At 35.2% G+C, this 18,162-nt stretch overlaps 1 protein-coding gene across 1 annotated transcript; it reads left to right on the forward strand.

Moving 5' to 3' along the window:
• Positions 1-2,362: 2,362 nt before the first annotated feature.
• Positions 2,363-6,474, forward strand: LOC145076695 (Protein kinase superfamily protein). The gene is made up of 4 exons (XM_079022504.1): positions 2,363-3,791; positions 3,890-4,324; positions 4,414-4,455; positions 4,630-6,474. Exons 1-4 carry the CDS (start codon positions 2,702-2,704, stop codon positions 6,084-6,086), a joined length of 3,024 nt encoding a protein of 1,007 aa, XP_078878630.1. The 5' UTR covers positions 2,363-2,701; the 3' UTR covers positions 6,087-6,474.
• The last annotated feature ends 11,688 nt before the right edge of the window (positions 6,475-18,162 follow it).

Raw genomic sequence — 18,162 nt, forward strand, 5'->3', positions numbered from 1 at the left:
TGTTTTCTCTATTGATAGCAATAACCTATGAACATCAAGAAACCCTAGAGAGAGACTATGAAAATTGAAATTAACAAAAAGATTAGGGTTACATACCTTTTGATTATTATAGCAGATAATAAAATCAAATCCCCTTGAAGTTCCTTGGAAAGCAAACACCAAAAAGATGATGCTTCTAATGGCTCACACCTAAAACCAGAAACCCTAGAATGAGGAGGAGAGAGGAGATATGAAGGGAATTTTATTCATATGTCTTTAGGAAATGTGGTGAAGATAATTACAAGCCAATGAGTCCTATTTATAGTTTAGGTAACTTGCAGGGAAAACAAGATTTGAGTTGATTAAATAATAGATTTAATCGTAGTTCAAATCATTTCCTTTTATGAAACCAAGAGGCTTCAAGAAACCCTAGGAAACCCTCCAAAACCGTCCATACATGGAGGGTTATAGACTTGCTTCTTTTATTCAACTATTGAACAATTACAATTCACCAATTTCACCTTTAAATAATTCCAATTAATTTCAAATTAATTTTAGATTAATTCAGATTAATAATTAATCAATTTTAATTTATTTCATATTAATTTATTAATCATATAAATTAACAAGTCAATTATTTAATAATTGATTTCATATTAATTTATTAATCAAATAATAAATTAAGAAAATAATTGTCTACTTCCAATTAATATATTAATCATATAATATATTAACAAAACAAATTTTCATAATTTTCAGTAAGTTTATTAATCATATAATAATATAATAAATTATAATTCTCTCTCCTAACATCATTTCAAGTTATTTTTGGTCATGTGGACAACCCAAAAAAGACTTTGCTTCTAATTATAAAAATATACAAATTTAGTTACTCGGTTACACACCTTAATCTAATAGTAATTGTGGGCTAGGTTGTGCTGCTAGACATCTAAAGTGCATCCAACCTAGCCCCTTAATCCCCTACATCCTAGCTCCTGACGGGTTGTGCCTAAACTGAGTTGACCCAAGAACTGACCATCTCCTCATACACATTGATCTAACTTGATCGTCAGAGTCTTCTCCCAGGTTACAGTCCCTGAAGCGGTGTAATGGTTTTGTTCTCAATACTACCAAAATGGATAAGAAACTTTAGTTTTTGTCCACATTTAGATAATCATGTTTTTTTTTTCGTACACATTTGACCAGTAAACTTGTTTGACATGTTCGTAATAAGATAATATATATCAACAGTAATTATAATTGTATTGCCTTATTTTAAATAGGTCAAGCAAGTGGAATTGTCAAATATATACGAAAAAAATATAATTATCTAAATATAAACAAAGACCAAACTCGTTATCCTTTCATTAACCCCTTTTTAAATATGCAATGATGTCTTTTTATGTTTGGTTGCTTGTCCTTCCTATGACCACTGCATCAAAACTGCAATCAACACATCAACGACCTACACCAATGACCCACAGGCCATTATTTGCATAAAAACATAAGTCGAGTGGCTTATGTCTTATGACACATTAATTAGCCATAGAAAACATTACAATCATATAAATCAACAAGAAAGAACAAAAAAGAGGGGAATGGAAATGCTTGAAAATCGAAAGTCAAGCACGCATGGAAAAAATGGAGAAGTTGATACCATGAAAAGTTGATATGCAACTTAAACAAAAAAAGCCAGACTTATTCGAATCAACCCTTTGTGCATGCCTTACGATAGAAGTGAATGCTTATACTTAATAAAAAAAAGGAAAAGAAAAAAAGAGAGAACCGCGAGAGAGTTATGAGTCACTATGCAGAACCCATTGATTCGACCAGTCCCCATCATCCCCACTCTGCTCTCCAAACACACACATACACACACCAGTTGCCACTCACTAATCACAATTTGTATTTATTCACCTGTATTTTAACATAAAAACACAATTCCACTAGCATACTTCCTATACCCTATATCAACTTTCTTCAGAAACCTAGCTCAACCAATATGTCTTCCATCCAAAAAAGCTTAATTGAATCACATGATATATCATAAAAATACTTATTCACTATTCATATTTATTATCACATTTAATCATTACTTACAAGACGTTTTTGATACAAAGAAACTATATATCATCATAGAAAACAAAGAAACTATATATATAGCTTCATGAAGTCTCTTGAAGAGTTGAAGTTGAGTAAATATTAAGTTTTGATTCGAATAAATCTATAAGATTGTTGGAGCCAATGCAACAATCATTACCTTCGCCTCTTTTCCCTTTCTCTTTTCTGCTAATAAAGTTGTTAATATCGTGTGAAGTGTTAAATTGAGATGTCTTAATCACAGCAGGTTCCACAATCTCTCTCTCTCTCTCTAGAGGGCTGGCTGGCTTTTGCTTTCAATGTTAAAACACACTCTCACACACACATATACACAGAGACCAACATCCTACTTTTTCTTCTTTATTTTTCCTCTCTTTCTTAAAACTTCACCTTTTCAAGATACCCTAAAACATAAAAACCATATCACGTTCCCAGAAGCTCTTATTATTATTAGGTTTAAAACATAAAGAAACTCACACCCGTTTGAAAGAATTACAGATTCGAACTGATTTGGTTCAACAGTAATGTTGAGGAGTTAATTGTTCTTGTTGGTTTTCTTTTTAAACGATTATCTTTTTGTATCCTACGATGCGTCTTTGGTGGGTTTTATCCATTTAATAAGATGAGTGACAACAAAGGAGGAGACAAGTCCAAGAAACAGAAACATTCTACGCCTTCTCCTAAAGAGAATCCAGTTCAAGAATCCCTAGAAGATCCGTCGGTCGCCGTCGTTGGCCCTACGTTTCTCTCTCCACCTCCACCACTACCACAGCCACCACCGCCGCCACCGCCTTCTTCACAGCTTTACATCACGACAGAACCAGTCGTCAATCCCAAAAGACCTAGATACACTAGCGCCACCGGCCAATGGAAGCTCTTACCATCACCATCGCAAAAACCGATCCCGATCAATGTCGTTGTCGCCACCGAGAAAACACCGTCTCCGTCTCCTTCAACCAACCAGCCACCACCGACTCATCCCGTTGTTGCGGCAGCTTCTTCGTCGGACACCACCTCATCCCCTTCGCACTCCCCACGCCCTTCTGTCTCCGGCCAAGAGACGAGCAAATCGGAAAACGAACAGCAATACACGCAACACCAGTTACGAAAAGGCAAATACGTGAGTCCAGTTTGGAAGCCGAATGAAATGCTGTGGTTAGCGAGAGCTTGGAGGGTTCAATACCAAGGTGGCGGAGGAACTCCCGGGTCGGATCATGCATCGGAGAATTTAAACCCGATTACAATCGAAGGTAACGTGATAACGCCAACTCCACCTTCTCAGCTCCAAGGAAGAGGGAAAACTCGAGCTGAAAAAGATCGAGAAGTTGCAGAGTTTTTGCAAAGAAATGGCGTAAATAGAGATGCGAAAACTGCTGGGACGAAATGGGATAACATGTTGGGAGAATTTAGAAAGGTTTACGAATGGGAAAGAGGTGGAGAGAGAGAACAAATCGGGAAGAGTTATTTTCGACTCTCACCTTACGAAAGAAAATTACATCGTCTTCCTGCTTCTTTCGATGAAGAAGTGTTCGAAGAGTTGGCTCAGTTCATGGGATCTCGAATGAGAACTCCATCGAATAGCATTTGTCGAGGCAACTCCCCGTTTCTTTTAACCTCCGGCGATCAAGAATCCCGGTTAGCCGTCGTCGACACCAAATCTTTACCTTTCCCTCCGCCTTTCCGTGACGACGATCTCCACTTCTCCTCCTCCGGTATGCTCGTTATTATTTTATGTGTCTCGATCACATCACAACTTGTAAGTTGTAATCAATAACAAAAATTCTTATGAAAGTCTACGTTTGTGTTTTAGGGAGAGGTGTAAGTCGACATTTGATAAGTGATCAAGGGTACATCCATGGCGTTCGAGGGAGTTTATTAGGGTTAGAAACTTCTCCGGCCGACGTAGTAGGCGGAGGACAATACGAAACTTCATCGACATCAACATCAAAGGAGCTACGAAGAATTGGTAAAGTACGAATGGTGTGGGAAGAACTTGTGAGCTTATGGGCTGAAGATGGCGAACATCATAGAGGTAGAGTGAAGGTTCAAGGTACAAGCTTTTTAAACGCAGATGAACTCACATTCTTAGATGATGCAATGGTTGCTTGTACCTTAGAAGCTTTTGAAGACGCCAATTCCCCTCTTAAAGGGTTTTCTGTTGATCGTTTTCTTCCTGGGCAACAAGTCAAAGTGTTCGGAAGACGAAAGTCAACTTATTCAACTCCTTCACATCATAATAATACTGGTAATAAACATTTTAAATTATCGTTCACATTATCACATTGTCATATAAGAATTTATAATTTTAGTTAATTTTTTTGTTTTAATGTTTAGGTATTGAAAGAACTCAACCTCCTTCAGAGCCCTCAATTAGATGTAAGATAATAATTTTTTCAGAATACCTCTTGTAATAAGTCTTCAGTTAATGTTCTTTAAAATCTAGACATAATAAAGGCAATAATGGTAGATGGAAGAACAACAATGTTTGGAATATTTAAACATTGTAACATGCAGTTATAAATGTCAACTAATACATGGTTATTCGTGCAGCTTTAACATCATGGGAGTTTCAAGATCCAACGGAGTATTATTTGGGTTGTCTTCGTGTTCCTCCACCATCGTTACCAGGTTTGATCGATCTTCCATGGTATTTACAGGAACCACCGCCGGAGGAGCTCCGATTCCCGATTAGAAAGGATTTGTATCGAGATCTTCCTCAAGGAAAAGAACTTTTCTTTACGACATCTTCAGAACCCTTGGATTGTCGATCGATTACGTTGGAGATTTTAAGCCCAATTGCTCGATCAAACCCTAGTCTCACTATTTCCACAAGAGAATCTTTCATTGGGGTTTGGGACGATTGCATTAATAGGGTTATATTAAAATTCAGCAATCTTGAAATGGGTTTCATTCGAAAACCTACTCAATTGATGTCGTCTAATGATGTCTCACAAGATCAATGGCCTAATGTAACTGGATTCGTGAGGAATTTTTGTTTATGGAGAGGAGAAGAAACTGATAGATTGAGAGAAGATAATAATCTTGATCCTTCTTCGTTAATGGTGCAGAAACTGTTATGGAGTTACTCGGATCTTCCTTATATTTTAGGTTATTATGCTGTTGGGTATATCGTCACCTTTTGCGCATTAAGTCGAACACATGATAGGCTTATCAGAACTGATCTTCACACTATTGACTTATCAACACCTGGAGATCGAATCAAAGCTTTAGTCCCTTGTTGGAGGATCGCTGGGTTACTATCGTTATTGGCTGATCGTTGTGCTAACGTTCAACAGATCAACAAAGCTTTTCCATACAGCGACTTTGAAAGAATCGATTTGGGTAATGGCAACATAATCGAATTAACACCAAATTATATGACGCGAGTTTTCTCAAGCAAGAGAAAATGGGTTACAGTGAAAGAGATCTACGATTTTCTCGATCATCGGATTCCACATTCGGAATACATCTGTCAATCATCGGAGAGAGATTTGAGTTTAAGTTTCAAACCAAGAGGATGCAAGTTAAAGCTTTCAAACATGGAGCAATTAGTAGAAGCTCTGAAACACGTAACAAAAGCGTTGGTGGCGTTACATGATTTATCCTTCATGCACAGGGACTTAGGTTGGGACAAAGTGATGCGGCGAAGCGACAGAGAAAACGAGTGGTTCGTGATCGGTTTTGATGAAGCGGCAAGTGCGCCACAAATATACCCACCGCAGCAGGAAGGTGTGGCGTCGAAGACGACGACGGTGGTGGGAGGAGGAGGAGGGGGGAGACACGCGCCGGAGATGAAAGGTAGAGGAATGCATGGAGTGAAGGTGGACGTGTGGGGTGTAGGTCAGATGCTGAAGACATGCGGGTTGGTGGGGTTACCAAAGGCGCTGAGGGAGTTGCAGAACAGGTGTTTGGATCAGAACCCAGAACAGCGGCCCACGGCGGCGGACTGCTATCACCACCTGCTTCAGTTGCAGTCATCAATGTCAGCCGCCGCCGGTGATTACTGAAAATAAAAAGGAAAAATGGAAATCGTAGGTATTTATTATATAACCTTTTGACAGAACTTTTTCGCATACATACACAACAACATATTCAGTTATGAAATTGGAATTGAATTAATCGGGGTGATGGACACTGATCGTAGTCGTAGTAGTAGTAGCACCAGCTCCCCTCATTATGGGGGCCAAAAACAAGACAACAAAATGGCCTGCATGGGTTTCGTAGGAGTGCAGTAAATAGGCCACAGGGTATCTCTTTTAGGTTTTTGTTGGGGTAATTTGGGTATTTCACTTGTTTGTATCGACTTTATTCAACTTCATTTCAACTTGTACTAGCGATTGCTTTGGATTGTATAATTTAAAAAAAAAAAAAAATAGAAAGATTGTAGGTTTTGGTTTGAAACACTACCAAACTTTGATAAATACGTTTTTCTAAAGAATTGTTTTTTATTAAGCAAGGTTGTAAAAAACATTTAACTAACTTAGTTAGTCGGTTAATTGAAGTTAAGTGATTATTGCGTTAAGCAGAGATTAGTTTGGGGATTAAATGAGAATCATAAATTGCTAATTTATTAAATTTAAAAAATAAATAAATATGACTAATATTATAATAAAGTTTTTAAATATCACTAATATCATGACAAATAGGTTATTATGATTAATACAATATATTTTTATAATAGTTTAAAACTTAATTAAAGTGTTAAAATTTAATTATTCATTCTGTCCCAAAATAATAGTCTATTTCTAAAAATAAATACAATTTTTATCAAAATACCCCTCATTATTACTTAACAAACTAAACATTTAATAGAACATTAAATGCAAATTAAGGACACAACTGTCATTATATTATATAAAATTAGTGATAATTAATGTTTTCTTAATCTGTATGTTTTTTGTTTGTGGAAAATAATATTGGGACGGAAGGAGTATTTGTTACTGTTTATTTATTTTGTATGCACAGATTAATTGTTACATCTTCGAGTCAATCAAGTAGTATCTAGGGATTAATCGGGGACCTAATCGAGATTTTACAACACTGATATCAAGTAGTTTTGGTATGCAAGCCTAAAAATCAAATTTATAGAATCTTCAATGCAAATTTAGAGAATCTTCGATGGAAAATTATTTAATATTCTCTCCGTCCCAATATTATTGTGTACAGATAAAAAAACACACAGATTAAGAAAATCATTAATTCTCACTAACTTTATAAAATAAAATGACAGTTTTGTCTTTACTTTGCATTTAATGTTCCATTAAATGCTTAGTTGGTTAAGTAATAATGAGGAGGTATTTTCGTAAAAATGTTATTTGTTTTTAGAAGTGGACTATTATTTTGGGACAAACACAAAAATGAAAGATGAACTATAATTTTGAGACGAAAGGATAATTTATTATTATTTGTTTTAGTTTATTTATAATAAATTATTATATGAGTTAATAACTTATTTGTTTTTTTATATTGATTAAACAATATATATTGAATGGTAGTTGTTGAATGTTAAAAAATTAAATATGAGTTAAATCATAACAAAGTTCGTAATTGTCACTAATATAATGACAAAATAAGTTAGTATGATTAATACAACATTAATCACTCTTCAAATAGATTCTATTGAGATAAAAATTATTCAAAGTGTTAAAAATTCATCGTTCGCTACCGTTTCGTTCATTTTGTAGGTATCGATTAATCGTTACGTCTTCTAATCGGTCGAAAAACATCTAAGGATTGATATAGAACCTATTCGAGATTTTTATAACACTGATATCACGCGATGTAAAAATTAAATTTATAGAATCTTCAATGCAAATTCAGAGAATCTTGGATGAAAGTTAATTTTATACTTTAACGTTTAATATATTTAAACCCTAATTTTTTACTTATATTTGTTTTTACCCCTTAATTATATTTTGGTTTTAAGTATTTTTAATTTATTACTTGTTAATTATTTCTATCATGTATTTAAAAGATTATTTCTATAAAATATTTAAAGATATTTTATTTATGAATTTATAACGATTGTATAACATTTTTATTTTTTATAATTATGACAATCTTTTGGTATTTGATCATTATAAAATAAAGACTTGGTATATAATGATATTTTTATTTACGTTTCTTTGTGGCATTAACGCCTATAAATAATGATGTGTATAAAAAATAACTAACTAAATTGAGAGGATTTTATAGAACATTTTAAATAGATAAAGAAAGATTAGGTAAAATTAAAGAAAAAAATTATTAAAAGAGGTTAACCATGATTATTTAATTATAGATTAAATTTAATGGAATATAAGATGACAATAATTTTAAATGATAATATAGGTTAATCCTTGAAGATGCTAATAGAATAAAATACTTCAATCATCTAAGTTTTTCACATATGTATATATAAAGAATATGATTCTTTCTTGTATAATATTTTGAAATTTAGTTTTTTTGGTTGATTAGGTGCAAGGACTGAAATCATAGGTCGTCAGTTTAACCAATAGGTAAACCTAGTTTTTAGATTTTTATTGCAATTTATATATATATATATATATATATATATATATATATATATATATATATATATATATATATATATATATATATATATATATATATATATATATATATATATATATATATATATATATATTAAAGTTGCAAAAAACGCTCGACGTTAGCTAATCGGTGGACTGGGGTCAAGGGATTAATCGGCTAGGCAGAGATTAATTGGAGGATTAATTGGGTACCATTAATTGCTAATTTCTTGAATTTAAAAAAAAAATAAATATAACTAATATCATATCAAAGTTCGTAAATACCATTAATATGATAACAAAATATGTTAATATGATTAATACAACACTAATCATGCCTTAAATAATTTCCATTGAGATAAAACTTCTTTAAAATGTTAAAATTTTATGGTTTTATAATGTTTCACTCATTATGTATGCAGAGATTAATCGCTAGACGCCCTCTAATCGGTCGAGTAGTGCCTAGGGATTAATCAAAGATTAATCGGGACCTAGTCGGGATTTTTACAACAATAATATATATATATATATATATATATATATATATATATATATATATATATATATATATATATATATATATATATATATATATATATATATATATATATATATATATCATAACTTAAAACACATAATCACAAATTCTACAATCATATGGTCAATATAGATATTCACTAGGGCACCTAAAAAAACAATACAAAGGCAACTTTGTTTCCATATGTTTTACTTATATTCTTTGTAAATTATATATTAATATATTAGTTGTGAGACCAAAGTAGTACATGAGTTAATTTAAAAAATAAATAAATATAAATGTCGAAATATTTTAGAACTTTATATTTATAAGAAAATAAGAAAAATAATGAGTTATTAAAATTGAAATGTTTTTTTATCTTTCAAATTTAAACAAATAATTTAAATAAATAAACAGAAAAACAAATAATCTTTAATTTTGAAATTTTGAAATCAAAAGGTATAACCATTAATGAAACTATATCAATTTATTACTATATTTATTATTATATTAATATTATGTGAAATTTAATAAAATAAGAAAACCTATAAAATTACATGTGGAAAAAAAATTAATTTAAAATAACCACAAAATGACATTTGACAAATGTGAAAAAAAAATTAATTTAAAATAACCACACATTTGACAAATTGAATGAAGGATAACATATGACAAAAAAATCTTCATTTATTAAAATTAATTATAATTATTGTAGTTTAGATTACTTTTGTTCTATCATTAATCAGATTATCTAAACATGGATACATACTAGATACATAATAGTGATTAAAATATTAGCATTCTTTTTATTAAATTTGTGTTTTCTTTGTTTTTTTTTCCATGTAATCGATAACGATGTTAGTTCAATTTTAATCACAAATAGCGAATAATGTAATTGACATTTTGAAATGATTGAAAATATTTACTCATACTTCATGATGGGTTTTATAAAGAAAACATTATGGAATATGATACGTTGATGTGATATTATTTGATAATTTAGAGTATAAGGTACAATACGATGCTTGGTATCTTTATAATTTCGTATAGTAAATATTTCGGCGTGTTCGATAAAAAGTAGCTGGTAGCGGATAGCTTCTAGCTGGTAGCGTTTTATTAAATGCTACGTGAAGTACATTTGGATTTGAAGTGTTTTATTTAAACTAAACGTTAGAAGTTTGTAGTGAAAAACGAAACTTATTGTTCAAAACGAAACATTTTGTTAATCGCTAAATGACAGAAACTCTCAAACGTTCTGTGCCGAACACACATTTCATGATCGCAACGTAGGATTAATCGGTGCACGAAAGCTGCCTCGGAAATCCTGGTTAAAAAAGTTTCCTTTCCAAACATAAATTAATAAATAATCATATTTAATATGATAAATCCAATCGTATTTTTTCTCATTTATTATGAACAATGCATGCATGTCACAATCCATTCAACTAATATTCCCCTCTTTCTTTTATGCCCGCAATTCGAACCATATTTACCTATGGATTCAATATGTCACTAAAATATCAACCATTGCCTGATTTTATCCGTGATCAGAAGAAGAGGGATGTTGTGATCAAGTGCTAGTGTTTGTAAACAATTCAATTGAGCGATAGAACCATCTTTTGGATTCACGAGGGTTGAAAGAATAGAAAACTAGATCCAAATCGGCAAGTTTTGCTAGATCAACAGACGCCTCCATGTGCCCAGGTCGGTAGAGAACATCATTATTTCGGTACTTCAATAGGAAGCAAGAAACGTTTTTGCTCTTTCAGAAGCAAATACACCAGTTGCTTTGTCAATTGTGTCCTTATAAAGAAAGTCAATGCGAGTAATTTTGCTAATAAACAAGACGATGTTTCAAATGGTTATAGAAGAATAGTAGAATACCACTGTGATTTTGAATGATGGCACTGAAGATTTGTGTTTATTTTATGTGACATTAGACGGAGGTTTAGTCTTTCGAGATTGTTAGTTGTCATGCCGACAAAGATGTTGTGACAACCAATAAAATTTTTGTCATCAACCACCGTTAGAAATAATAAGGAAAGATAAATGTAATAGTTTAACATTATAATGTTTTATTTTATGAATAAATGTAATCAAATATGAACATGGGAGGACCTCATTCCCGAGTCTCATCAATCTCAAGGTCTATGGGTCCACAACCCGATTGAAAAAAGTTTAACATCCTGAACGAACTTCTTTCCTTAAACCCTCATAAGTTATCTCTATCACTCGTTACGCCGAATCAATCAACAAGCAACCATAATTTTCTATCTTCAACGCTTCATGCAGGTGGCCTAGCTAACACAACAATGACTTACACCATATACTCAGTACCCCTAATAGATGTGGAATTAAACTTTCTCTCTTCTATTTTTTTAGACGGATATCTAACTCCTTTTTGGATTCAAAAAATGTGGGAATAAAGAGTATTAACAGAAAATATTTCATCTTGTTATATTTAGAAATAATTCGATGTTTAGACTAAAAAATAAGCGTTTAAAAAGTTGTACCACCTTTTAAATTGGTTAATATATTCAGAAAGTACTCGTTGACATGATCCCAAGGATATAAAATTGGTAAAAATCCGACTCCGATTGGAGGAGTTATGATTTTTGTAAAAAGTAAAATCACTCACGTAAATAATCATTACGACGTCGAAAGGGTACATAAAGAGTGGTTAAGTTTTGACTAAAGATATAAAAAGAAGAAACATATTACTCCTCGAAATAAGAACTTTAAGAAAAATAATGCCGAAAATGGGATTAAAATGATAGAGATATGATTTTGTAAAATCATTTATTTTACCCAAATTAGGCAAAAAGATGAAACTCAAAACTAGCCAAAACAACCTAAGGGAAAGTTGTAGTACTAGTTTAGACTATCATATAGATATGATAGAGGGTAAAGATTAGATCTCATACGCATAAGATATAAACTTTCCATATCGTTTTTGTGCGTGTGAGGTGTGCGGCATGCACCTGATGATGGGTCATGAGCAAAACAACATTCCTATGGTGTTTATGCAAACCCTATTGTTTGGATCTAGTTTTTCTATTTTTACATGCAATAATTGTCCAAGACTTGCAAACCCTAATATAGCATACAACAAAAACGAAAAATAACATCTAATAAACAAGTTAGAAAGTTACCTTGATTGTTGTTTCAAGATCTTGAGCTTTTGAGAACCTTAGCACCTCAAATGTTGTGCCTCTAATAGATCACAAACAACAAAGCAAGTTGGAGAATAATAGAGAGAGAGAGAGATGGGAAGGCTAAAATAGGCTCTTGAACTCTTCTTAGGGTTGTGGTAGCCAAATTCTAGTGCCCAAGGGTCCTTTATATAGGTAAGTTGCTAGGGTTTCAGTCAAAACCTAATTGGATTGCTTAGGCCTTAAATAGTCCAAAGGAACCTTCCAAAATGAGGCCTTGGACGAATTCAAGGTGGGCTTCCCTCCTTGATTTCTTCTACCCCTTTATTATGGATCCTCAGCCCAAAATCCAATTATCTTATAATTGCAATTCCAGTCCCCTAGGTTCAATTAATATCTTTTGATCACAAAACTAATTTCTTAATTAATTCTTAACCAATATTAATTAACCAATATGATTTCTCTTTCAATATATTATTCACATAATATATTAATAAACTATAATAACCTCTTTCTCCATTAATCATCTAGTCAAGTTGCTCTGGTGATGGCAACCCAAAAGGACCATGCTACAACCGGGTCAAGTACATACCAAATATAGTTATGGGCTTAGACACCTAATCCAACAGTCACCCACTTGGATAAGTCTAATACCTATAGATGTAGGTACGACTTCAAAATCCGATTAGCAATCGCAACTCTCAAAAGCCGCTGTCGAACTCTGACAAATTCTTTAGATAAGGGATCATATAGTCCTCCGTCCTCAAGATATCGTGTGGACAATCACATGGAACATAGTCATACTTATTGTCCAGCAGTTTGTTTCTCGATCTCTGATTCGTGTGACATAGAACTTAATTGAACGCATCAATTCAGTCCTGACCGGGCCCGACACATAAGTCAAACCAAATCATCGAGGGCCCATGATATCGCTTTTACCCTCGTAGGATAAAAGGAACAAATATACTTCAACTTATATGCATTTACTGTTTACTCATCAAATCATACACAAAAATGCATTTTATAACATCAAGTTACTGATGCGTTTACGCATTATGAATGCACAACCAACTTGCAAAGAATAAACCATATATCTACGTTTAAAGGCTATATAATATTATAGTCTCACAATCACTTGGGATTAATTCCATGAAGTGATTCCAGTGAGCGCATGTTTAATCCAATACTCAAATCATATTTTAAGAGTACTCATGAACGTTGCAACAATCTTTTGCTATGTCTAAACACTTAGACAATCTACAAGCTAATTCATGACATTCTTCTTTCATACCTACTTCCAAAGTATGAATGATTGTGGATAGTTTAAATAATCTTACTATTTAGGAAGTCAAAACATGCAAAGTGAAACAATAGTAAATAATTGACATAAGATAGTAACATTACTTATAATTAATACTCCTTTATTTAATAATCAAAATTTCAATTACAATTTATCTATTACAAGTTTCTAAAAGCTATCTAATCACTAAAACTGATATCGTCCTGGAGCCCGATGCTCCTAGCGTGTTGTAAGTGCTTAACCCCATCCAGTCTCTTCATAAAGGGGTCTGCTGGGTTATCCTCTAACGATACCCTCTTAACTACGAGGAGTCCCTCTTCTACCCGATGTCTAATGAAATGATATTTCCTGTCGATATGCCTGGATCTGCCATGATCCCTCGGTTCCTTGGTTAAGGCAACCACACCTTCGTTATCACAGAAAATTTCCATAGGCTCCTTTATGGTTGGCACAAATCCAAGGTCTCTGATGAGGTTGTTCAGCTATATTGCCTCCTCCGACGCTTCACTCGCTGCTATGTATTCTGATTCGCACGTTGAATCAGCTATGGTCTCCTGCTTGGAACTTTTCCAAGTCACTGCTCCTCCATTCAGGGTAAAGACCCAGCCCGACAGAGAGCGGAAGTGCTCGGTCGGTCTGAAAACTAGAATCACTATACCCTCGCACTCTCAAGTTATCATTCCTACCGAGGATAAGAAACCATTCCTTAGTCCTCCGAAGGTACTTAAGAATATTCTTGACTGTGGTCCAATGTACTCTACTAGGGTTCCCTTGATATCTGCTGACCATGCTCAAAGCGAAGGCCACATCAGGGCGAGTACAAGGCATAGAATACATGATCGAGCCAACTGCGGAAGCATAAGGTACTCGACTCATATCTACTATCTCAGCTTCGATACTCGGTCTTTGAGTTTTACTCAATTTGGTATTGCTTTGGACTGGTAACTCCCATTTCTTGGAATTTTCCATACTAAAACACTTTAGTACCTTATCCAAATAAGTACTTTGACTAAGTACTATTAGTCTTTTACTCCTGTTTCTCACTATCCTCATCCCAAGAATATAAGCAGCTTCTTCGAGGTCCTTCATAGAGAAGCACTTTCGAAGCCATTACTTAACTTCCTGCAGGGTTGGGACGTCGTTTCCTATGAGCAGTATGTCATCGACATACAAAATGAGAAAGCTAATTATACTCCTACTGGATTTGACATATACACATGACTCATCCTCGCTTCGCAAGAAACCAAACTCTTTGACTTTCTCATCGAAACAAAGATTCCATCTGCGAGACGCTTGTTTCAATCCATAGATGGATTTCTCAAGCTTACACACTCTATCAGGGTGTTTTACACTGACAAAACCCTCTGGCTGACTCATGTAAACATCTTCAGCCAACTTTCCATTAAAGAAAACGGTTTTGAAGTCCATCTGTCATATTTGATAATCATGAAACGCAACTATGGCTAGCATAACCCTTATATATTTAATCTTTGCAACTGGTAAGAAGGTCTCACCGTAGTCAACTCTGAGAGTTTGAGTAAAGCCCTTTGCAACCAATCACACCTTATAAGTGTGTACTTTCCCATCCATGTCGGTCTTCTTTTTGAAGATCCATTTGCAGCCGACGTCTTACGACCCGATAAATTGTCAACCAAGCTCCAAACTTGATTGTCATACATGGACTGAATCTCACTGTCCATAGCCTCTTTCCATTTCGCAGACTCCGAGCCTGCCATGGCTTCCTTGTAGCTGTTAGGTTTATCCAAATTTACTAGTGTACTATCACTAATAATCGTATCACCCTCACTTTTTATATGAAAACCATGTAACACAGGTGGAACACTAACTCTACTGGAACGTCTAAGAGGTAAGGACTCGTCGATCGGTTCAATAGGAGGTTCCTCCTAAGGTTGAATGCCAGCGTTAGAGGTTCCTTTATCGCTTGATTCTTGAAGCTCTTCAAGATCAATTTGCCTCCCATTGTCCTCTTGGCTTATGAGTTCTCGCTCTCGGAAAACTCCTCTCCTCGCAACGAAGACAACGTTGTCACTCGGTCTATAGAAGAGATATCTAAAGGCCTTCTGTGGAGAGCCGATGAAAATACACTGCTCACTATGAGGTTCAAGCTTGTCGTGAGTCTCTCTCTTCTTACGAAAGTGTCGCAACCCCAAACCTTGATATGTGCTAACGAGGGAGCTTTCCCTGTCCAAATCTCGTGAGGTGTTTTGGCAACCCTCTTAGTAGGGACTAGATTAAGGATATAGGAGACAGTCTCTAAGGCATACCCCCAAAATGAGATAGGTAACGAAGCACGACTCATCATGGAACGAACCATGTCCAACAAGGTTCGATTTCGCCTCTCAGCCACACCATTCAACTACGGTGTCCTAAGTGGCGTCAATTGCGAAACAATTCTGCATTCCTTGAGGTAATCATGGAATTCAAGACTAAGGTACTCACCACCTCTGTAACATCCCAAAAACACAGCTTGAAAATTTCGTTTTAAATTAGTAATAAAACCATATTCATCAAACGTCACATAAGAATCATAAACAATGTATCTCAAAATATTAGAACAACTGTTAAATATATCAGAGTACAAACATCCCAGGCTGAACAAATGGTGTGTGCACTGCAATCTTCCCGAGCTCCTCTTTTGAAAACTGAGTACCTGAAACCAAAAACTGAAAATTGTAAGCACAAAGCTTAGTGAGCTCCCCCAAACTACCACATACCATACAATAACATGTAAAGCACATATTGGGCCTTTCCCACTGCATCAGACGGAAGTCCGGAAACTGCATCGGACTGAAGTCTAGAACTAACCAGGGCCTTGCCCTCTGCATCGGACCGAAGTTCGAAAACTGCATCGGACCGAAGTCCGTAACTGACTGGGACCTTGTCCCCTGCATCGGACCGAAGTTCGGAACTAACTGCATCAGACCAAAATCCGGAACTGACTGGGACCTTGTCCCCTGCATCAGACCGAAGTCCGGAACTAACTGCATCAGACCGAAATCCGAAACTGACTGGGACCTTGTTCCCTGCATCGGACTAAAATCCGGAAACTTACTGAGCATAACATAACATAACATAAACATATCAACTAGCATAAGCACATATACTGCATACTGTATCGGATCGAAGTCCGGAACACATAACACAAAACATGCTTGAATCACAAAGACATCAAGCAATTTAACTACTGCATCGGACCGAGGTCCGAAACTACTGATAACTAAACGGTCTGGCATTGTGGCCGTAGACCCGTTCCTACTGGAAGGAAAACTCACCTCACACCGCTGAAGTCCCGTAGACACAATCTCATACTGCTGAAGTCCCGCAGACTCAACCTTAGCTGCTGGATGATAGATTCCCGAACTGTCAACACCAAAATAACACCCAATTAATAATTGGGTTCTAACACATAACTATAAATACATACTTTGGGTAATTACTACATTACCCCTAGCTTGGCTTACCCAAGCCCAAGGCCCAATCCATAGGCCCAAAGTCAACTAGGGATCAAAGCCCAACATATGGCCCAACTTTCCAAATTGGGCCCAAATCTCTACATGGACTTCCATTAAGGCCCAATTGTTCAGTCCAGTCCAACATGTCTCATTCTAAGGGCCCAATATCATACAACCATCTAGGCCCAAACTATGGCCCGTCTATGGCCCAATTTTCCAAATTAGGCCCAATCCTTTATATGGGCCTTACCCTAAAGCCCAACTAATTAGTCTAGTCCATTTGATTATTCTTGGATGGCCCAACACAAAGCCCAAGTGAAATTAGGGTTTCACATAAAATGACGATTAAGGTTAAGTGTTTCTTACTTAACCCATTAAGGGCTTAACCCACTAAGGACTTAATTTACTAAGGACTTAATCTATTAAGTCCATGATTGCTTAGATTAATTTCTACTAATATTTATTATTTAATATTTTACTTATTAAATAATTCTCGTGTATGTGTCCCAATAAGTTCTCAAAATTAGGGTTTTCTTACTTAGCCCATTAAGGACTTAATCCATTAATTCCTTTACTCTGCTAGATAAATGACATGAAATAATTGGCCTTAATATTCAATCCAATCTCAATGGCCCAAAAGTGGGTCCAATAAGTCTAAGGCCCAATACTCATAATTAGGGTTTTCCACCCAAACATGGCCCAATAGGCCCAAGACCAATCTCTAAGCCCATTAGGGTTTGCTAGTGGGGCACCACCTACCACCACCTCGAGTAGTGGTGGTCAATGGCGGATTTTGGCGGTGGCCACCACCTTACGGTGGTGGTTTGAGTTTCTTTTCATTAATCTTTTGGAACTTACAATTACAATGCTTTATCCAAAATAATCCACACACTCAGTAACACACACACTAACTAATTCACACACCAATTAACACACACGCACACACACAGCCACACCATGGTGGCCGACGGCGGTGCTTAGCGGCTGCCACCACCTCACGACTTGGTCAGATTTTGTGACCAGGTTTAGGGCGGAGTATGTGCCAGCGGTGGAGCTTCAAAAGCTGGCCAGGGAGTTCCTAGACATGAGACAGACGACAGAGTCGGTGGTG

The sequence above is a fragment of the Lactuca serriola genome, chromosome 9, assembly GCF_051521515.1.
Source record: "Lactuca serriola cultivar US96UC23 chromosome 9, Lser_US96UC23_V15, whole genome shotgun sequence".
NCBI lineage: Eukaryota > Viridiplantae > Streptophyta > Magnoliopsida > Asterales > Asteraceae > Lactuca > Lactuca serriola.

Excerpts from the sequence above, each read along its gene's own strand:
- LOC145076695 (XM_079022504.1), top strand. The coding sequence starts at position 2,702 with ATGAGTGACAACAAAGGAGGAGACAAGTCCAAGAAACAGAAACATTCT. Across the intron at positions 4,325-4,413 it reads TTCACATCATAATAATACTG|GTATTGAAAGAACTCAACCT; the intron begins GTAATAAACATT and ends TTTAATGTTTAG. Across the intron at positions 4,456-4,629 it reads TTCAGAGCCCTCAATTAGAT|CTTTAACATCATGGGAGTTT; the intron begins GTAAGATAATAA and ends TTATTCGTGCAG.